The sequence below is a fragment of the Azolla caroliniana genome, unplaced genomic scaffold, assembly GCF_043228905.1.
Source record: "Azolla caroliniana isolate FFs.n. ecotype wild unplaced genomic scaffold, voAzoCaro1.0.p SCAF_18, whole genome shotgun sequence".
Classification (NCBI taxonomy): Eukaryota; Viridiplantae; Streptophyta; class Polypodiopsida; order Salviniales; family Salviniaceae; genus Azolla; species Azolla caroliniana.
The window spans coordinates 7,168,645-7,191,441 of NW_028230453.1; the positions used below are offsets into that span (position 1 = coordinate 7,168,645).

Consider the following 22,797-nt stretch of genomic DNA (forward strand, 5'->3'; position numbering starts at 1 on the left):
TTATCTTATTGTCTATCATCTTAATGATCGATTGTGAATTGTGATAATTATTAGTAAAGTTCTTGAATGTCATGAATCACTACCCATTTTTACATTCATTACATATATTTGACCTCCAAAGACAATAATGAAATTTATATATCTATTTATCTCTAATTCTTGACCCTCATCCTAAGCCTTTAGCTCAAACCTAAAGCTTTCACCTTAATTGTTTGGACTCTACTTCTTGTATGTGAGTATGGTTGGTTTAACTAGTCAACAAGAGCGTGTTTTATGTTAATGATTTACCGTATTTCGTTTTAATTAATCTAAGTAAAAGTGATAACATAAGTTCAATATCTTGCATTAACATAGTTTCTATTATCTTATTGAATGGAAGTGTGAGATTAGAAAGTCGATTCATCCAACAATGGTCGTCCTCTCCCTTTCTTGAGTCAGTGGGCATCCACATATGATGGAACCATAGATTGAAATATTCGCATTCGTGGGGCCTGCCACACGAATCCATACGAATAGGAATATGAATACACGTATATATATTCGTTTTCTTCTTTTTTTTGAAATTAAAAAAAATAAAAAATTGTGTTTTATTTACGAGCGAGTGAACAGTGGCCAACAGGAAGCGAGGACGCCTCACCCTACTCCCTCTGCGTGCTACTTACACCCTAGCCTCCCTCTATATCCTATTCTCGGCCAGAAATTAGGGTTTCGACCGAAAACCCTAATTTCTGTCATAATCCTAATTTCGACAAAATTTCTTCTTTTCGGCCTGCGTCATCGACTCCCTCTCATGCTCTACCTAATCCTACATCCTGTTGTCCGCTGCAAATTCAAAGTTTCACTGAAACCCTAAGTTTTGCCAAAGCCCTAATTAATTAATTATTAATGCATTAATTGATTATTAATTAATTAACTAATATTTTCCAATGAATTAAGATATGTATTTGTAAATTAATTAATGTATTAGTGAATCAATTAATGTTTAAGTGAATTAATTAGTTAATAGTAAATTAATTATTATATTAATGAGTTAATTAATTATTGATGTATGTCTGTGTACACATATATGTATGCGTGTGTCTATATGTATCTATGTATATGTGTGTATATGTATCTATGTATGTGTGTATATATGTATCTATGTATGTGTGTGTATGTATATATATGTTTGTGTATGTGTGTATATATATATGTGTATGTATGTATGTGTGTATATGTATATGTAAACGAATGGTTTTATAATATTCTTAGGGCCATTTTCTATTCTCGAATACCATGAATATTACGGATGTCAAATCTCAAGAATATCACGCATGGGTCAATCTATGGATGGAACTATTGCGTCCCTACAGGGATTTGTACATAATCATCTTGTTTGTAAAATTTTATAACTAATGGAAGGAGTTTTCTTGGAAAAAAAAAGAAAGTCGGTTCATAATGTAAACTAATTGCTCCATCAACATGTGCAAGGGTAGTTGATACCCTCTCTCCCCTATTTCACTAGCTATAGGTGTGTTTCCACACAAACTCATGCGAAGCAAATTGACAAGGCATTTTCCCATTGTATATTTTTTTAGCTAGAATTAACCTTCCTATTTAACAATGAGGTCATGCATGTCGAAGGATGGTCAATTGTTGTGGTCTAGGTTCAAAATTTGCTCATTAATGGTGTCAAGTGTGTTATCAATTGGTCATATCTTGTAGTCCTAAGAATATGCAAGGGTTTAGTAATCACCAACTTCAAATATTGCCTTTAGATCCACTTCTTGCAATTAGGTGAGGCGTCATTGTCTATGACCCGTTATGCACACCCCAAAAATGACAAAAGAGTTTAAGAAATAGAGTTTAACAATCCACAATGGTTCTTTTTTATATTCAACAACATCCACATTTACAATGGCACCATGAGGTGTGTCATATAGGTAAACACAACAGGTCTCTATATGGCTATTCATATTTAATTATTTGTTGGTTAGGTCACCTTAGTAAGAGGTCTTGTCCTTCCTAACATGCTATACAATTATTTATGTATGAGTTATCTTTTATACCACTATTATAACAATGTCCTTTTGTTCATTTCAAACCCGATAAATCAATAACCAATTCCTTTGACTCATCGTGTTTCAACTCGCTCCATTATTTAGAAGCCAAGGTCTCTTGCTAAAAATTTATTTATTTATGACTTATGTTTTATACCACTATTATAACAATGTCTTTTTGTTCATTTCAATCCCAATGAATCAAAAACCAATTCCTTCAACTCATCATGTTTCAACTCGCTCCATTATTTAGAAGCCAAGGTCTCTTGATGCACCCCACTTGAGTGCACTTTTGTGAGCAGTGGAATTATCCACTTTCTCCATTAGCTACAACTTTGATTCCTCATCTTCAATTGAATGTGTGTAAGTCCTTGTTGACTTGTTGAACCCAAATCAAAGGTGATGATGTTTTGGCTTTCAACATTACAATCTTGAGTCGTGTATCCTATGTTTCCATCTTATGATATCTTGCAATGAAGAACCTTTTAGCTATACTTCTGTCCTTCCCTCTACCTTCTCTAGTTGAGATGACATATTCAATATTTGATTGTTAGCATGACCTTATCTGCATTCTTCTTTTTGGAGCAAAGCTAATAACTCCTCTGAGACAATGGGGTTTCTCAATTGAGACGAGTCTATGTTATGACTAAGCCATTGTACATTTAGGGTTGCAAGCAAATAGATCTTCACACCAACTCTACACAAAATTGCATCAAGACGATGGTAGATATTTTATCATGATGATTCTTTATCTTCATTATAGACATTTTGGGATTTTGAGATCCTAGATTCATTTCTCATCCCATAATGATCCCCAAGGAACATCTAGCCATCTAGTACCTTCGACATACATCAACATGGAATCAAGTTTTTCAATAACAATGCCATATAGTGCATATGCGTCATGGTTAAGAAACTCCTCTATGTTTTGAGTAAACCTTCTTGTCAAATTTAGGTCTACTACTCATTATAGCCATATAGAGTCTAATAATGGTGTCTAGGAAGGAGCTCATATGTCTCCAACATTATGGGCATCTTAAACTTCCACAATGTGCAATTCATCTTGTCAAGCTTCCCCTCGGGCATTATTGGTGGTTGTGACCTCAATCCACTGGGAATCCCACTTGCACTTGCACTAGTTACTAGGTTTACTTGCACAACCCAACCTATCTCTTTGTTGTTTTATCATCATCTTCTCACCAAACTATCTCTTCCTATACACCTCTTGTATGGTTAGTGTTGAACCTCAAAATTATGATACCATTTTGTAAGAAGAGTATTATACATATAATATTAGATGGTGCAAGAGAAAATGCAATGGGTCAAGGACACAACATATACTTGGCATGATTAGAATAGGAAGCTTGATGCAATGAGAGCAACAAAGCATGTGCAAAATTGATTAATTTTAAATATTATTCTTTCATACACTCCTTTTCCAATCGAAACCTATCCTTGGTTTAGAGGTAGTTCACCCAATGAACTAGAGGCAGCGAGAGTCAAATGCTTGCTAATAAATGTTAAGAAGGAATTGGCGTGTGAGTTTCTGTTAAAAGATATAATAGAATTATGGATCTTTGGTTTTAACTTGTGGAATGGCCTAATGATCTCATATTCTATTAGAAAATGTTTTACATGTTCGAACCAAACACAAAGAAGTCCAATACGTTGTGTTTGGGAAAAGGTGATTGAAGGGTTCGTAGATCTCATGTATATCAAAGTTGAAGACCAAACTACATATTTCCTCACAAACGCTCTTCCTAAATATAGGTACATCAAATCCCCCAAAAAACTTTAGCTTCATCATATAAATATGTGCTTGAGAGGGAATGTTCATTAAAACATATAGGCGCATATTTCATGAGTATCAATCAACTATATTGATCAAGAGTTTATCTCGATGTTAACCAAGAACATCTTTATTATGAATTAATGGCTATACCACTACAATAGATGGGGTTGTGTAGAAACCAAATCTTATATATGATGTTCTCATTACTTCTTGTTGACAAAAAGTTCTAGGGTTTCTCTTTTTCTTAACTTTCCAATTCTACTATGTGTCAACCATAACTTTTTCTTTTCATAAGCGCACCTTCGCTTCGAGCTAATTTTCATCCACTTTCTAGTTTTTTTCCCGATGTGAAGTGAGACACATTTATATTAATTCGGGTGCGACGTGGATACATGCCACTAATTCCACATTTATCGTTTCTTAATTGATATATAATAATTACATCGATTCTCTTGTATTAATATAACCAATGACTTATAACAACGAGATCTTGGTTTAAATCAAGATAAACTCTTGTTTGTATATTGACCAAGTATATGCTAGTAAGTTTGATTTTGGATGGTTGTCACATTCCATTTTACTAATATATTGTGCCCTGACCACCTACTAACATGTAGTTTGTAAATACATGAGAGAAATTTTTTTTTGTTGATTGTTGTTATTTCTCCACCACTTCTTCATGTATTGGTACTATGAGATTCTCTAAAAACAATTTATGCATTAACGTCCACCATGACAAGCAAACACATCTTTTGCAACTATTCACATTAGTTAGATATTATGCATTCTATAGATTTCCCACTAGATTGAATTGACTCAGTGATCTTGGCCTTGTTTGCAAGTATGAAAATGTACATTTCACTCAACACTTAGATCTCCAGTACTTGGACATGCAATAAAACAATCTGTGAGGAATGCAACTATTACTAAAGCATTAGCATGTCATAACATATCAATTAAGTAATATTATGAATTAAACCTCATAATATGGTCAGATGGATATAACATAGAAAGGTAAACGATTCTAAGTTGGGGAGTTTCTAGATATGCTATTGGCACACATATCATAGGCATATTTTGACGTCCTTTTTGTTGAAATATGGAAATGTGCCTACATGTGAGCTTTAGTTGATTGGGTGTATACGACATGTGATGCCACATTGGTTTTGAAATTTAATTCCGAATTCCCTAATTGAAGTATAAAGAAAAAAGTTATTCTCAAATTACTAGAGTGATTGTAAGTTAGCAATGTGAACTTGGTAAAAACAAAATTGTGATTGGGTGCTTTTGAGTTTCGATGGATTTTGGATAGTCAAAATAAGGTGATTTTGGATAACTAGCAGAAATTGTTGGACAAGGCATGGAAGATTGATAAGACACAATTGTTCATTGACTAGATGATGTATTGTATTTGTGATAAGAGAGAATAACCAACCGATGGGATTCAATGGTTTGACCAAGAAGACGTGTTACAATAGGTATTGAAAACATATGTTTGTAGGAAGTGTGGATTTACTCTTTACTCTCTTAGAAGTTAGGAATAGGTATGCATTGTTACCTATATGATCAAAACATTGTAATCTTTCTTAATGAAATTCCTAGCTTTGTAATTTATTGGTACAAGGAAAATTTTACCTAGAAATGTTCAAGATTTCTGAGCCCTAGTATAAAATAGAAAAAAATAAAATGGAAAATCCCAACAGAAAAGTGAATACTTCTTTGATTGATTATGTATTGCCTTTATTGAAAGAATAAGTAAAGTTATCACAGTAAACTTAAAAAGATGGGAATGCTCGATAAGTTGAAAGCTTCAGTGATTTTATTATATGTCAAATATATTGGAAAAACAAGAAAAAGAAACTCTACTTCAGTTCATCTACCATGTTGTTTCCCTAGGGCATGGCCTACACATTTGTGTTCATCCAATTCCCATGCCTAACCCATGCTCTCGTTTGTTCCCAATGCATCATCTACAAATGAATCCAATCCATTTAGCATTATAGAAAGGAAAGTGATCTCATCATATGTGTTATCACCAAAGTTTCCGATGGAAAAAGCATGAACCTTGAAACTTGTCACTTATGATTGCCTCATATGAAACGCTGCAATTTGTTCCTCCTTTTCTTAAATTTTGTATATGCGTTCAATCATAATATTATTTTCTCTACCCCAAGTTGATCGTGCTAGATTGTCTCGCTTCCCACTAATATCGTTTTCATATGTTGAGTGCATTTAAATTCGTATCCCTAAATATATTATGCATTTGTACAGTTTGATAATTCTAAGTGCAAAACATATGGGAAACATATGGCAAAACTTTCCCCGACAAATTGTCATCATCATTTCCACTTGCACATTGCTCCATTTTAAAAGCAATTCCTTGTCTTTTCATTCTTTAAATAGAAAACATTGAATAGACCATGATCTATGTCTCCAATGGTAACTAAATGAGTACACGTAGACAACTAAGTGTTATAAGAAATTATATTACACTACGAGTCACTTTATATATGAAACAATGTTAATGGTGCCCATCACCTAAAACCATGTTCCTATGGCATTCTGTCATCATCATTATTATTTATATTAGTTTCCTTAGTAAATGAGCTCGATTATCTCATTAGAAATATAGTCGTATGTGTGAAATTTAGATTTTGAATTCAAGTCTTGCACCATACTTATTCTATAGTCATAAAGGTGCTAAAGCGACATTAAAAATCTTCCCAACAACCAGACAATACAACTCAGACATTGTTAGTTACTGAACACATGCATGTTCTATGTTTAGATTCATCCATAAATGACCTACGTCCTCCAACAATATACATTTGACTTATATCATTATGTAGCCTTCATGTTATGCCCATATCATTTCATTAAGAATGCCATAAAGCTCAAAGTACCGACAAACATTATATCATAATCTCGCGACATAATTAGTTAACTTATACCTTGTGATTATTAATCTCACAAGGTGGTTGATTGTCATCACAATTAAGCGTATGAGCTTTCAAATTGAGTTAAACATCATGCTTCATTATAGATTATCATTCTAAAGTATTGCAAACAAAAGTATCAATACTTCCATATAATATAAATGTTTAAACTATGTTTGATATTGATATACAGCTTGGGAGTTTAACCTAAAAATAAAACAATACTTTGGAAAAGCTTTCTACCTTGGCCACAAAGTCATATGACGAAAACCACTCTCAAGGCAACCACAATCTCGTGGCTTTTGAATTGTTTGTGATGTTCATAGACAAGATGTAGGTTTTTATCTCATGGTGCATTTTGGTAGAGATGTTTTATCATCAAAGACCTGAAGTTTATGCGAGATTTCTAACCATAAAGTATTTGCCAATTTCAGACATTGTAGAATGAGTTCCATCATATATCCTTAATCAAAACTACAAAAGGACATGAATGCGCTTAAGTAAAAATGTGATTGTGATTGTGATTGAATGGAATGTGAATGTGAAATTATGTTTGACCGTGATAATACATGGATTAGAGAATATTTAACATAATTCATAAATATTGCAAATATATTGTGCTCCTTGACAAACTATGTTAAAAGTATCACGTTATATCGTAGCATAGGCTTGTTGTTAGCATATATGATATCCATCACCGGTCAATATCAAGTATTCAATCTAACTTTTTATATAACAAGTTGTCATACACCTTTTCGAGATTTCCAAAGTAGAGACATATGCATGTCATTTAACTAGGAGATGAGTTGATACCACTCTAAATGATGTGATCTTATTATTTCACAAAATAAACAAAATCATAAAGTGTTGATTCCAATATAAGTTTCAATCCATGTTACTAATTATGAGAGAATGGACCAGTACGCACTAGTCTATTCAAGTCTTACCTCTCGCTATGTTCTCTCTCTACATGTATATATCAATATGTAGTTTGATCCAAATGTGTTAATACTTGTTGGTAGGACCTACACGCTATATGTAGCTTAATGCAGTTCAATGAGTTATTCATACATATATAGAAGAAATTTGAAAGAAGGGTCCACAAATGCATTATAGATTGTAAATGTGTATGCGGCAAATAAAAACCTCGAAAGAAATTTGTCTAAGATGCAAGTCAACTAACAAGTTACGCGTTTAAGTCAGTACATAGTTAACATCAACAGAAAATATGCATTATTATTATTGTAGAGAAGACACCACAAACATATGTTGAAAATTATATGTATATTAAGGCTAGAGTAGATTTATTAACAATTCAATGGCCTTTTGTGGTGATGGTATGACTATAGCGATCCACAGTCACTATATTTTGAGCACACACATTAATGAGTTAATTAAGGCTTAGAGAGTAGGTCCAACATAGATCTTTGAATATAGAAATGACTACAGTCTAAACACTTATGTTTGGGCACATACATAGGGTTTGTGAATAGTCAAATTACTTGCATCCTTGTCCATCTCACTTTCCTCTCCATTTTTAGATCTATGGATCACCTCCATGTGATGGATAATCTATGGTTAGTATTTTGTAATGTCATACCAAACCTAATGCACAAGCTAGACGTGGTGGGCATAATCTGTAATTCATGAGTGCCTCTAACAAGCAAAGCAACCTTAAGCCAAGGGTTTATGGACCAATGGTGAAGAGTAAGGTCTTGATTGTAAGAGCAAAGGTAGTGTGGTAGCTTTCACAATTTGTAATGGTCGATGACCACAAATTGGAAGTTGAGACAAATTACGTAGTAGATTGAAGACATGCTACATGGCTACTAATGGTGGTTGTTTGTATGCAATATATGAAGGTGATGGAGTATTGAGTGGTTACTACGTGTGAAGTAAACAAAAGTGAGAAACTTGACAAAGTTGAGTAAAGATGAACACATGATACTAAATACATTCACATGCAATGCTAGGCACTTTTCCTTGTTGATATGGTCAAAATCAAGCGGGTGCGGAAAATAAGACGATATATCTTGGAGTAACTTTGCCTTGGGATAGCTTTGCATCTAACATGTAAGAACTTCGCCTTTTAAGTTTTAAGCGTGGCAACAATTGATTGGGCGTGAAAAATAAGTATAATGTCAAAAGGGCGAGTAGTAAAGAAGGCTTTGCTTGGTAACGAGGATACCACCCCACCATATGCCACGTCCATGCCTACAAATAATGCTTTTGGGTCGACTATAAGGTGGGTCCAACCTTTTTTTATTATCATTTCTAATGAAAATGGTGGCCTCTTGTGAGTTGGCCCATACATGATTCTCGAGTTGATGAAGGTGAGATGAAGAAGTTGCACATGGATCCTATCTTCATTTTAACAAACTCACTAGTAAGGTCACAAATCTCGTCGGTTGTACTGATCTAAAAATGCCTTATGCATTAGGGCATAATTTTGTCACCAAGAAAAATCGAAACAAAAGTATACGCACAAACCCACATCAAAAGACATGGGCATGAGCACAATCAAGCATAATTTTTAGACTTTGCCGATACACCGAGTCGAATGGGCATGAGAATTTGCCGATACACTGAGTCGAATGAGCTTGCTTGCATTCAAACACATAAAGCTAAAATATATAGATTGCTCATGGGTGGACACATGTGCGGGTTTTCTTTTGGGATGGCTGCCGATGATGAGACGAGCAGGTTTGGGGTGGTTTTCAGATGACTAGGAAGAGTGAGAGAGTCCGAGGAGGAAGCGTAGAGAAGGAGGAGAGAGCGGGGCGGGGGCCAACGTGGGATTACAATACATAGTTGAAACCCCGATGTGTCGGCGAAAGTTAGGGGGTGGGGAAGTCCGAAGGGGGGTTGAGCCATGATTGATTGATCACATGTATGTATGTTATGTCAAAATTTTAAAAAATGCTGGTTTTGTTAATGCAAAGATGTATGTAGGTAGTAGTAGTTACTAATAGTGAGGAACAAAATACATACATATGGTAAGGATTTGGTAGATCTTTCTTGTCTCTCAATGGAAGACATGGTATGGACCACAGACCAAAAAGCCATAGCTGCTATGTCACTTTGTCTCCCCTCATCATCATCATCATCATCATCATCATCATCATCATCATCATCTTCTTCTTCTTCTTCTTCTTCTTCCTTCCTTTTTATCCCTCCCTTCCTCTCCCCTGTCTTTCCTCTGTTTCTCCCTCTTCACCATAGCCATAAGCCATTGCCATTGCCCCTGCTCCACCCATTACACATTTGCACCTCTTTCTCAAATTCCCTGCACAGCCCACATACTCTAAACTCCTCTGCTTTCCTTCTTCGCCCCCCATTGCCAGATCTGCCCCCCCCCCCCCCCCTCTGCTGGTATACTATGACTCAGAGCTCCGAGAACAGCGGTCCTCTACTCACAGAGCATGATTATATCGGCTTGTCTGACATCTCCTCTGCCCCTCCTGCTAAAACCAGCCCTTCCGATGGTGAATACCTGGGCTTAGATTTAGGATTAGGGCTAGAGCTAGGGTTAGGGTTAGAATTAGGGCTGGGCTTAGGGTTAGGGGTTGTTGCTTCACAGGAAACCTCTGCAGATGGGAAATCTGTACGCGCCGTTAACGAATCTAGCAAGAAGAACGGTTCTGTCAAGAGAGGATATGCCGAATCCATTAATGTATCTGTGAAAACCCTGACTCCTCAGCAGAAACCATCTTTTCTTCCATCATCTTGGGCTCCTCCTCCATTAATAACGCAAGAAGTATCAGAAAGAGCTTCTGATGATGATTATACTCCTCCTCCCCCCTCCAAGTAAGTGGATTTCTTTCGCCTTTCTTCCTTCTTCTTTGTCATGCCTATTTCTTCCAAGATTTACAAGTTTCCTGGGTAATATGCAATTCGTAAGGTTGTTGAATAGATCAATCTCATCTTCTTCTTCATAAGTCTATTTTCTTCTCCATAGAGTCCAGAAGATTATGCTTTTAATACATACAAACAGACACATGCACACACATACATATCTCCATCATTACCATGTTTCATTTCCACTCTAGGATCATTCTGAAGCATGTGTTTCATATTTGGGTCATCATATATGATAAGAATGCTAAAAGGGCAACTCTTTTGAAGTAATCTCTCTCTCTCTCTCATTGGTCGATTTTGGTCTTAGAAGACGTTAATATATCATTCATTCATTCATTCTCTCTCTCTCTCTCTCTCTCTCAAGGATACTATAAAGACAGTGTTTTGAAGTAGTGCGGATAGGTATTTTCTCTCCCTCTCTAAAACAAAGTTAGTTAGATGTATCGGTTAAACTTTGTAGATATTGATGAGGGGGTTGCATGTTCAAATCAGGATAAATCTGTTGCCCTCCCCCAGATATTGATATGTCTTCATGATCATCGACACACACATGCACTCCCTCTGTTCCATGTTTCCTGATGAATTGATCTCTCTTGGCTTTGTTCTACAGGGAACGAGTTGTTGGATGGCCTCCCGTTCGGTCCTATAGAAGGCAAACTCTGAGTAAACCAGTTGAGATGTTTGTTAAAGTGAACATGGATGGCATTGCAGTCGGAAGAAAACTTGACCTTAATGCCTACAGTTCTTACGAGGGACTTCTTCATGCTTTGGAAGACATGTTTCAACCATCCAACAATGGTAAATTGAATCATCTTCCCCTTTCTCAAGAAACGGAAAGAAGGATAAGGGTGCTTGTTTTTAAAATTATTATATATGTCATTCTGTAAGTGATGATTAGTGAGATGTCGGCTTTTTACGGCGTAAGGAGAGATGTGGTCCTCAGATTTTTATGGCTTAAGGAGAGATGTGAGCCTTGGTTTTAATGGCACAAGGAGAGATGGGGGCATGAGATTTTTAGGGCGTAAGAGGACAAGTGAACATCTATTTTTCTGGCCTAATGAAATAGGTGGGCATCAGGCTTTATGGCCTAATGAGTGATTTGGGCATAAGGTTTTATGGATGAGTGACAGATTTGGGTTTTATGGCTGAACGAGGAATGTGAGTTTATGGCCCAATGAGAGATGTGGGTATCAACTTTAATATAGCCTAAAGAGGGATCGGGGAATCCTTTTTTTTATGTCCTAATGAGGGATTGGTTTTTATATCCTAGTGTGAGATGTGGACATCAGTTGGCCTTATAAGAGTTGTGGGCAGTGGTTTCATATCCTTGTAAGATATAATCATTGGTTTTATAGTGTAATATATGTAGGCAGTAGCATCAATGGTGTTTCGTTCTCTAAACTAAACTGTTTTCCTTCCAATTGCAGCCCAAGGCGCTTCTCAAGCACTTTGTGGAAGACACTTCCTCCTGTCGAGTGAATCTGATTTTGTTCTCACATATGAAGACAAAGATGGCGATTGGATGTTAGTTGGAGATGTGCCGTGGAGGTAATGAAACTCATCATTTTTTAAAAAGCTTTTTAATGCTTATTATAATCATCATCTTTTAACTAACATGTTTATAAACGTTTGATTTATGCAGTATGTTTGTTTCTACTGTGAAAAGGTTACGAATTACTCGTGGACCAGAATCAAATAATCCTGGTAATTATCAATAAATTAAAACCTGATTTCATCTGTTTGTACTGCTTTCCTTTCACATCTGTGAAAAATAACCATTGAATATATTATGCACATGTGGCAGCTTCAAGAGGAACAGAGAAAGCAAGATTCCATGTGTGAAAGTTGCTACTGAAGAGTGAATGTTTCGGAAAGGCTTGGCTTTATCGGTATCGGTCTTAAGACAAGTATTCTCATCGGTGATGAAATATTTTCAAGACCTACACATTTGTCCCATATATAAACAACTTCTTTGGTGTTAAAAACACTCAACATATGCAGTACTCATGGGAAATTTTAGAGAGAAAAAAGATGGTATTATTCAAGCTTATATGTCGGATGATGAGCAGCCGAGAAAGATGAAATGATATGGCAAAAAAAAAACCTTGTTTGCAAGAGCAGGAACAACTGGCTTAGATGGATTAAAACTTACAAAAGTGTACATAGTATATGGTTTTCCCATAGCTTTATTGGCTGGTTTTCAAACATCGTAATTGTAATTGTTTTGGAAGGCCACTTGATCAATTTTTTTTTTTCTCGTTTTGTAATATCACAAATGCTGTTAATCTGCATTTATGAATAGGATTTAGTCCTATTTTTGTGGCTAGTTCGATTGCTTTTACAAATGGTGCCTAATAATGGTAAAAATCAAAATTTGTTTTGGTCCCTATATGATGATGTATGGATGAATGAACAGATACTACTGGAAAAATCAATCTCACTAAAGTTTTGGTAATAGAGAACAAAGATTAACACCTAATGTGGTTGTTGGAAATATCAGTCAAGATTGTAATATATGTAAGCACCACTGTTTCTTGCTTTTCCTCGCAATCAGAGTTTAAGGAACTAACTCAATTCACGCCATTTGAGCCTTGCTGTACTCCTAATAATTGCAATTGTCTAGCAATCAAGTGTTTAGAACTAAAATCTACTGCTGATCCTAACACTAGTGTTTTCTATTGATATACACCTCAAAACTTTGCTTATGCCCTTATAGATAGTATGTGGTCATTCATATTGATTCTAAATCAATCTAAAATTACACGCCCAAATGTGGAGTAACAAAAGTAAGGAGAATATTTTTGCAGTTGATTAAAAGTCTGGCAAATTATTTTTTTGTGATCCCAGAGGGTGAGTACCACTATCCTATTAAATACGCTAAATGTTACATGGATGCATTAATATTATTGGACTCTCTAAATTTTCTATGAATTTGATAACAATGACTTTACATACGACCCGTGCAATTGTTTTTACACCGACCAATGAATTTGAGTATCATAATTAACTTCTACTGCTTCAAATTTATGTGAACGGAAAGCGACTACGTATAACCTCCTGTTCTCTTTGGTTTTGTGAGAATGACACTCCTAAGTACATTTACTAAAATGAAGGGGGTTTGGTTGGGAACAAGGATCAAAATAGGGGAAGATGTATATGCACATTTCTAAGCTTTTAATGGCTTATATATTTTGTATATATACTTAAAAAACAATGCCAACTTTCAAGAACTATAATGGAACGACATTTTTCAAACAATCCAATAGTTTATGACAAAAAAGTCAAGCGTTTTGCATCCAAATTTGGCTTTGGACGCACTATTTGTTTTTATGTTGAACCAGGCCATCACATCTGATTTGGCCCGAAATTTGTTCTGTTTGAATAACAAATTTTGTTTGTTTACATGATGATTTCTACAATGATTATATACAAAGCAAACTCAATGCGGAGAATCAGAGCTATTTCCATTGCTCTTTTTTTTCTGATATACTACTATTCAATGATCTATCTCAATATTAATCGTCACAGATGACAGAAAACATGAACCGATGCCAACATAGAAATAGAAGCTCTCCTTATGCTGGATCTTCTATCATATGCTGGATCTGGCAAAACGCATTGCCCTTCAAAGTTGTGCCAGAAAACATCCGAATTCCTTTTGCACTCTTGCGAGAAAGAAACATGTTACGGTATCCATCCCATCGTGTAAGCTAACCCCACAATTAAGAAGCAGCAATAGAGCAAGATCAGTCCGAAGCCATAGACCCGACTCAACCTCATGCCTCTAAGAGACATGATTATGAGGCCCCAGATGAGACCCACAGTGAAGAAACCGATCATATAGAACACGTCATCATCGTTACCTGTAACTAGAAATGGATCTGGACTGGATCTCCATGAAACCACAACTAGAGAGAGACCCAAGCCTACAACAATGTTGAAAAGTGGCCCCGCATAGCAACCTGCGATGGCGATTTGCACACCATTCCTACCATTACAAGCTAGTACAAGATTGGCCACAAAGTCGCCAATTGAGTTTCCCCATGCCAGCACCGTGAGACCCAGAATGGATGAATCGATGTTAAACACAACTCCCAGGCTTTCCAAGGTCGCCACAAGCTCATTCGCCACAAGGTAGAACCATATGATACTCACAAAGAAGCTCCCAGCTAACCACACCCCGACGAATCTCTGGGGTGGTCGAGCATTCTCCGTGCTGAAGAATGAAAGCAGCCCTAATGCCAATCCCAGTGCTACACTGATACCTAAAGCAACCCACGCAGAAGTCGTTAATGGTAGGCCATTGCTGAAGGTCCACACTGCGGCGATGAAGACTGGGGCCAGAGAGCAGCTGGCAATAGCTAACGGCCGAGACCAACGATCTTCTTCTATCATTGGGATGGTAAGTTGCCTGGGTATGGCGCAAGGCCATTCGATGCAATACTTATAGAACAGGTGAAGGCAGAGCTTGATGTTCACCTTGGCACATGTCCAGGGAATGCATCGTCCAATCTCGGCCTCCACCTCGGCCTCTACCTCATTACTGTGCAAGTGAAGGTGTGGATGGCCAGGATGAGGAGGAGGAGGAGGAGGAGAAGGAGGAGATATATTGAGCAAACCTGTCTCTGTCTCTGTCTCTGGTGGTGCCAATGCCTCCTCATCTGTGTCTGCATGTTTAATGAGCAAACAACATTATAGACAGTAAAAACAAAAACTAAAGGCAACACATTACATCCGATCTTTGAAGTGTCGAACATCTCCTGTGCATTTTAGGATTTATAAATTACTACTCAGGTATCAAAATCTGTAAAGATTTCATGTTAGTATGTAAATCAGCGAATGGATAAGCGAATCAGAAAAACTGATTCAAGGTTTTGCAATTTGATTAAATTGCAAGTTCAACCCACATAACTGAATGTAGAAAATTTGCATATTAGGGTGAGGGTCTCATAGTGAATGAGATATCAGGGTTTTATAATGAATCAACGAACAAAAATCAAATAGGTATATACATTTTTTAGGGAATAGGGTTAAAAAGAATTACCTTTGATCAGAAAAGGCTGCAACAAGGATGATGGTGAATCTCTTCGCTTCTGATGCTCGAGATATTCAGTGAAACACACGGCCATGATATACAGCGGATACACACTGAGAAACAGGATGGCCTCCCAGAACTGCACCTTTCCATCCACCAGGATGACTGCGAGGATAGCTACAGAGACGATCAAGAACACCGAATCCCGAATAAAACAATAGGGGTCTATCTGCACATCATCTTCATCGTCTGGCTCCCTGATGCATTGATGCCCATTAAGCCTAGGCACTACTACACCATCAACAATACCATCAGCATTTGGCGTGCCATCAATTGCCATGCCATCCTTGACCAGTCTTGTCCGTGCAGCATGAGGAGGAACTGTAGCACCAACAATGATGGCATTATTAGCCTGAGCCTGAGCCATAGCCATAGCCATAGCCATAGCCCTATCCCTAGCCCTGTTCCTCCCTCGAATTCTAAACTTAGCGGTGACTATGGCGACTGCGCCAGAGACTGCGGTGGTGATGAAGAGCGCGCCTCCGAGAACTGATCCGAAACCGATGCTATCAGCCGAATCGGTGGAGACAAAGGCCACGAATGATGAGAAGACATCAGGTGCCCCATTCCCGATCGCCAATAGTGTAACTCCGGCCACAGGCGGGGATAGGTTGAGGGTTTCGGAGAGACGCTCTAATATGCATGTGAAGTAGTCTGATGCAGTTGTCCCTAGAAGGTAGAAGAGCACCAGAAGCCACACAATGAGCCCAACCACACGTGCACCCTCATTCTCCAGAAGTAGCACCTTGCTTCTCACCGATGAGGAAACCCTAGCTTTCCCTTTGCTCCAATTAATAGGTGCCCTTGTCTTGTTCCTCCAATTGGGAACACTAATTGTGTTTCCCTCCTCGGAAACCCTAATTGTTTTGCTGCAGCCATCAGAAGCCCTAAATTTTCCGTGGGGCGGTATTGCCTTTGCAGTGGTATAATTAAGAGATTGGCATTTAAGATTACGGCTAGGGTTACGGTTGGGGTTAGGGTTAGGGTTAGGGTTAGGATTAGCATTAGGATTAGGATTAGGATTAGGATTAGGATTAGGATTAGGATTAGGATTAGAATTAGGATTAGACAGGTACACAAGATTAGGGTTCGGGTTATGAGTAAGGTTACGGGGCGTTCTGATCTGAGAAGAATGCCATAGCTGCTGTTGGCTGCAAGAACACGGGAGTGATGCAACAAGGAGGAGCAAGAAGAAGGGAATAGACGTCAGTCCTTTCATGAAAACAGAAGAAGAAGAAGAAGAAGAAGAAGAAGAAGAAGAAGAGGAAGAGGAGGAGGAAGAAGAAGAACTTTCTTCTTCTTCTTCTTCATCTTCATCTTCATGTTCTTCTTCTTCTTCTTCTTCTTCTTCTTCTTCTTCTTCCACTTCCTCCTCCACCTCTAGCCATGTCTCTTTTTCTGATACATCATCATCATCATCATCATCATCATGCAGCAGCCCTTTTGTTGGCGGGGCCTGCAGCAGCATCCATGAATTCCTGTTTTTTTAGACTCCCATTCGATCTGCAGTGAAACAAACCTAACTGAACTCATTCATTACTCAACACACCCACCAAATCCCCTGCTCCTTCCTCTCCACATTCACATACATACATACATACATACATACATACATACATACATACATAGTATGTATACATTCATTCATTCATACATACATACATAGTATGTATACATACATACATACATACATACATACATACATACATACATAGTATGTATACATTCATTCATTCATACATACATAGTATGTATACATACATACATACATACATACATACATACATACATACATAGTATGTAATATGTATGTATGCGTTCATACATACATCATTACATGTGTGTGCCCCGCCCCCTCCCTCCCGGACCTCGCCCTGTTCGTCCCTTCTCGCCCATTGTCTACATGAATGAACGTCCACCCTCAGCCTGCCTCTAGTTGGTCGGTTGCAACACGCCCATCTCAAGCTCTACTCCCCAACTCCGAGCGGGGGTTTTTTTTCATATGTTACACACACAAATTGAACTTGATCAAACGCCCGATTTTACTCGCGTTTGTATTTATCGAAAAACCTGTGTTACCTCTATCCTCTCTCACCCACGTCTCAGAAACAACACACCTAGATTCATCGAGTTTTACATGCCCAAATCTTGTCTCTTGCTTACTCGAGCATTCGCTATACACGAAAAGGACCGTGTTTGCACCCATAAAACACGATTAGTGTATTTCTTTATCTTTTCTTCTTGTTTGCCGCACTCTCAAAACGTGGAGAGAATCTTCTCGCATCGCCCAATGTACAATGATTGTTTCTATACCTAATACCTGTAGAACATTAACGGATGTGTGCAATGGTCACATATCAGTGAGGAATTTTTTTTTGCTTTGTTTTTACCTTGTAGATGTCCATCAAACACTCACAATAGTTGGGTTGCAACTTTGTTCAATGGAAAGGTTTTCCCCCTTTTTTGGGTGTTGTAACCTCGTACATACACTAACCTCGAGTGTGCTTTACATTTTCCTTTTCTTGGTAAGCTCACAAAATCCAAACATTTTAGTGCTCGAATCATCACGACACTTTTATCTTTTCCTTTCCTCGAGTTTCGCACACACCTAGTCATTCGTAACTTGTCAGTGGTTTAAATATGTTGGATTGTGTAACAGTTGCAGCTACCCCCCCACGAATGTGTTTCCTTTTTCATATGCACGCATCGTGCCCATTAGGTGATGATGTTATTTTTCGTAGTGAAAGTTTGTGCGATCTCTTGCTTTCTTTTTCCAAGGCTTATAAGTCGATGGAATGATGTGAACGTACTGTATCTCTCTTCAACGCTAGCATGTAACGATTTCTATGATTATTACTTTATTCCTTGTTGATCATCCTCAAGGGAGTTGTGGCCCATGTAGTTGTTCCTTTATTAATATATAGGAAAATAGGAAGTATGGCGCTTGTTTCTAGTTGAGGTAATATTGGACACGCCTCCTACCCTTTGGTCTTTAACTAAACAAAGCACCTTTCACACTTCATCAAAAAGTAGATATAGCCCACATGCTTGAAATCCATGTAGTTATGTAATGCTTTGAGAAATCATTCTCGTACAATGAGAGATGTAGTTCTTGGAGTTGCTAGTTTGTTTATGTGTTTAATGGAGAATTAATTAATAACGGTAGTGATAATTTGAATATTGTGTAATCACATGATGGAAGGTATAGGATTAATAATGTGATTAACACATTGGTTATGGCTGTAAGAGTAACTGACAATTTAATCAAAGTCACTTATGTTGTCATTAGTGTTAATGATAATAACACTAAATATCGTACCAATCACAATCATAATATTCACAATTAACACAATTTGCAATGCTGGCTATTGTGAGCTAACCACAACATCAGTTATTATAATTGACATGGATCATAATGTTAATTAGAATTGTGATTGTGGAACCATGGTTTTGCATCAATATTAAACTACAACCGCAAAGCATGTCATATATACTTGCGCTATCATAGAAGTTTCGAAAATACCAAAAGGTTGTGAATATTTGCATTCCTGCTCTCATTTATCAATATCGAAATAAAAAATTGGAAAAGAATATGATAAACAAACAAATGTTCAATAAAATTAGGATTTCATACCATAATGTTTCAATAACTATTTGCAATATTTTATATACATTATGCTTAAACATATGTTTGTGTGAATAACTTAAGCCAAATAAAGTTGGAGAACATTAAATGTAATATGAGGCTGCTTAAGATATCAATCGTGCTTAATACCAATGGAGGATATATTTTTTTTAAAAGAAGAAAAAGAAGATATCAATCGTGCCGTGCAAAGTTGAGAGTACCTTGATGAACATTCCACTTTGTAATGAGACCAATTCAATAGTTGAAGAAGACGTTGATGTTGAAGTTGAAGATAAAGATAATGTGGTGTATAATCCCTTACATTTTATTTATTTTTTCGTTTAACTAAGGGAATGAGCTTTTGAGGATGGTCGGGCATGGAAAGTTTCAACAACGTGATATTGGGTTGCTTAATAAATAATGAGCTTCTTGACATTGAATACTGTATAAAATTCAAGGAGAGAAAGGGAATCATGATAGAAATATTCGAGCTTCCAATTTTTGTCTAGTGTTTGCTTCACACACACAATCAGGTTACATTTAGGGGTTTCGTCGATGGGCTTTCGTTTTGATGTTTTTGTTTTTGTTAGCAATATATGTTGACATACATATTATATCACTTTTCTTGATTCTTCGCATTGCCAGGATATTATTGAATCCTAGGGTGATGTTATTAAGCGCAACCCTACACTACAACCAATTGTCATGAATAATTAAATGGCATATGCATCCTATTGACATTTGTAGAAAATACAAGGATTGCTAAGATAGTGACGTCAACAAAGAATACAATATGAAAGAGCAAGATACACTGATTATATTAACAACACGATACTCAAGTATGATTACAATGGTTGGGTTTTACAGGAAAAGAGCTATAGCTCATGGGCTCCTCCTAAGTGGGTGTCCTAGGAGGCTCGATCCCAAGATGGCTCTTTAAGTTACCTTTTATACAATCAACCATATTGAACATACTCCGTATATTGATCGCACATGTTGAGGGGTATTACTTCTTGTTCACACCAAAAGATCCAACCCGATATAATAAGACACTCTCCAATATTGTATGTCATAATTGAAGTGGGCCAACGAACTTGATATTATAGGCATTGGTTAAACATATTATAATCATTCCTTGATATTGCACACCATAGCCAAAATGCAGCAAGCCCGATATGATTGCACAATCCTCAAAATATTGCACATCATAGTTAAAGTGAGCCAAGAAACACAATGTTACAACTTACAAGTTTTGGTTCCCCATATTTCTAATCACTTCTGAATGTTGCAAGTCATGCCCAGAATGCCCCTAGCCCAGTATTACAAGTCACTCCCCAATATTATATGTCATTGTTGAAGTAGACCATCCAACCTATATTACAAAAAAATCATGATAAAAGTATCCTATCAAAAAACAAAAGAATTATAATTTTTGTCATAACAGATAAAGCCACTCAAAAATCTTCCATTTTACATCACAATTGTGATGCTTAAACTATACAGACAATTCCTTTAACTTGCTTTCTGATTTGTCAACATCAATTTGGAAAAACCAAGTATTGGCCTTGAAATGTTTCTTGCATTAAGTGTAACTTTGCATAGAACGTAATATTCGCATTCTTCTGCTCAAACATTCACTTTCATAAGTTTGCCAACTAAAGTGTATTTCTTTTATGTTTTTAAATTTTTTTTCTCACTCTTATACCTTAAAAAAAGTTTTACCTTATAGTAAATAATGAATAGAAAAGTATGGTATTTACCATACTTCTAGGGTGTTTACCATACTCAAATGATTGAAAACATACTTGAATGCGAATGCACGTAGAGTACGTATGGTTCATACTATGAGTGTTGGTATACACATTGCATACTTCGTGTATTTCATGACATAAATATCTTTAATATGTCCTATTAATTTGTTGTGGAACCAACATTTAAGCTATAAAAATGATAACTTATCAACATCAATTGTCAATGCATATTTGTCAATACTCTAATACACATTGTCGTGATGTGGCGTGCTTGAGGGTGGGAAAAACCGGAGAAAGGGGGGTCAAAATGTGCATGTGCAATGTGTGTGCACACAAAGGCCATTAATTGTGCATATGCAAAATAAAAAGGAAAAGAAAAGGTGGAAAGGAGCATAGAAGCCCGTGCAAAAAGTAAGAGAGAAGAGAGATAAAATGTAGAGGAGACATAGGCTAAGAATTTATAGAGAATTATATATTATAAGAGAGAGTTATTGGGCTAGTGGATAGTCACATTAACTACTAGTTAGAGGTGCACAGTTCAAATCTAGTCTTATAGTGTAGTGTGATTTAAGGAATTTTATTCCTTTTTCATTGGCGACCCCCCCTTTTTTTTTCCTATAAAAGGAGATTGAGGGGGGCTCATTCGAGAGGACGTTTTGGGAGGAGGAGACTATCGCCAATTTTCCTTCGAAGCTCTTCATCTTCTTATTCACCACTTCCCTTCATCTCATACCCCTTTATCCCCCCATCGCCACGTGCTCGTCTTCTTCGCATCGACACTTGAAGTGCTCGTGAGCCCAAGCTTCGTTGGTTCGACATTGCTCCGCCCCGTTCGTCGTTGCGAGCCCGTGCGCTCGTTGTTCGGGAGGTCATGGTTTGTTGGGATCGGCATTTTGGTGGTGCTCGTGTGTTCATCTTCGTCGTGTTCGGATTTGCTTTTGTCTCTAAGGTCATTTAATATTTATGTTTTGATTGAGCTTGTGGTTAACTATAAGTTGCCATTGTAAACAAAACCCTATTTTATAAAGGGTACTCTTGCGTTGGAATCGAACACGTATTTATCTCTTTGGTCGATATCATTTGTGTTTCTTTCTCTCATTCTTTCTTTATTCGTGTCTTCCTTGTATGTTTGGCCGTCTTGTGACGAGGGAGCGTTTCGGGCGTGCCCATGCACCTCTCCTCCTCATAAAGACGTACAAGCATTTGTGCGTGTGTTTGTGTCTTCCGTGTACGTTCAACCGTCTTGTGATGAGGGGACCGTTCGGGCTTGCCCATGCACCTCTCCTCCTCATAAAGGCGTACGAGCACTTGTGCGTGTGTTTGTGTCTTCCGTGTACGTTCGATCGTCTTGTGATGAGGGGACCGTTCGGGCTTGCCCATGCACCTCTCCTCCTCATAAAGGCGTACGAGCATTTGTGCGTGTGTTTGTGTCTTTCTTGTACGTTCGGCTGTCTTGTGACGAGGGAACCGTTCGGGCTTGCCCATGCACCTCTCCTTCTCATAAAGGCGTATGAGCATTTGTGTGTGTGTTTGTGTCTTCCTTGTACGTTCGGCTGTCTTGTGACGAGGGAGTGTTTCGGGCGTGCCCATGCACCTCTCCTCATAAAGACGTACGAGCATTTGTGTGTGTGTGTGTGTGTCTTCCTTGTACGTTCGGCCGTCTTGTGACGAGGGAGCGTTTCGGGCGTGCCCATGCACCTC

The 22,797-nt window shown here is 37.4% G+C and overlaps 2 protein-coding genes across 2 annotated transcripts; one reads left to right on the forward strand and one right to left on the reverse strand.

Moving 5' to 3' along the window:
* The first annotated feature begins 10,115 nt into the window (after positions 1-10,115).
* Positions 10,116-12,869, forward strand: LOC147852296 (auxin-responsive protein IAA17-like). The gene is made up of 5 exons (XM_087333782.1): positions 10,116-10,574; positions 11,236-11,423; positions 12,053-12,173; positions 12,268-12,329; positions 12,430-12,869. The coding sequence occupies exons 1-5, from the start codon at positions 10,147-10,149 to the stop codon at positions 12,465-12,467; spliced, it is 837 nt and encodes a 278-aa protein (XP_087189908.1). The 5' UTR covers positions 10,116-10,146; the 3' UTR covers positions 12,468-12,869.
* Positions 12,870-13,901: 1,032 nt separating this feature from the next.
* LOC147852297 (cation/calcium exchanger 4-like) lies at positions 13,902-17,128 on the reverse strand. Its single transcript, XM_087333781.1, has 2 exons — positions 15,670-17,128; positions 13,902-15,292 (listed from the first exon to the last, which is right to left on the reverse strand). The coding sequence occupies exons 1-2, from the start codon at positions 16,937-16,939 to the stop codon at positions 14,310-14,312; spliced, it is 2,253 nt and encodes a 750-aa protein (XP_087189907.1). The 5' UTR covers positions 16,940-17,128; the 3' UTR covers positions 13,902-14,309.
* Between the last annotated feature and the right edge of the window lie 5,669 nt (positions 17,129-22,797).

What these genes read in the sequence shown, in the direction of transcription:
- LOC147852296 (XM_087333782.1), top strand. Translation starts at nt 10,147, where the DNA reads ATGACTCAGAGCTCCGAGAACAGCGGTCCTCTACTCACAGAGCATGAT. An exon ending in ACTCCTCCTCCCCCCTCCAA is followed by an intron (nt 10,575 to 11,235) that starts GTAAGTGGATTT and finishes TTTGTTCTACAG; the next exon opens with GGAACGAGTTGTTGGATGGC. An exon ending in GTTTCAACCATCCAACAATG is followed by an intron (nt 11,424 to 12,052) that starts GTAAATTGAATC and finishes TTCCAATTGCAG; the next exon opens with CCCAAGGCGCTTCTCAAGCA.
- LOC147852297 (XM_087333781.1), bottom strand. Translation starts at nt 16,939, where the DNA reads ATGAAAGGACTGACGTCTATTCCCTTCTTCTTGCTCCTCCTTGTTGCA. An exon ending in GCAGCCTTTTCTGATCAAAG is followed by an intron (nt 15,293 to 15,669) that starts GTAATTCTTTTT and finishes TTAAACATGCAG; the next exon opens with ACACAGATGAGGAGGCATTG.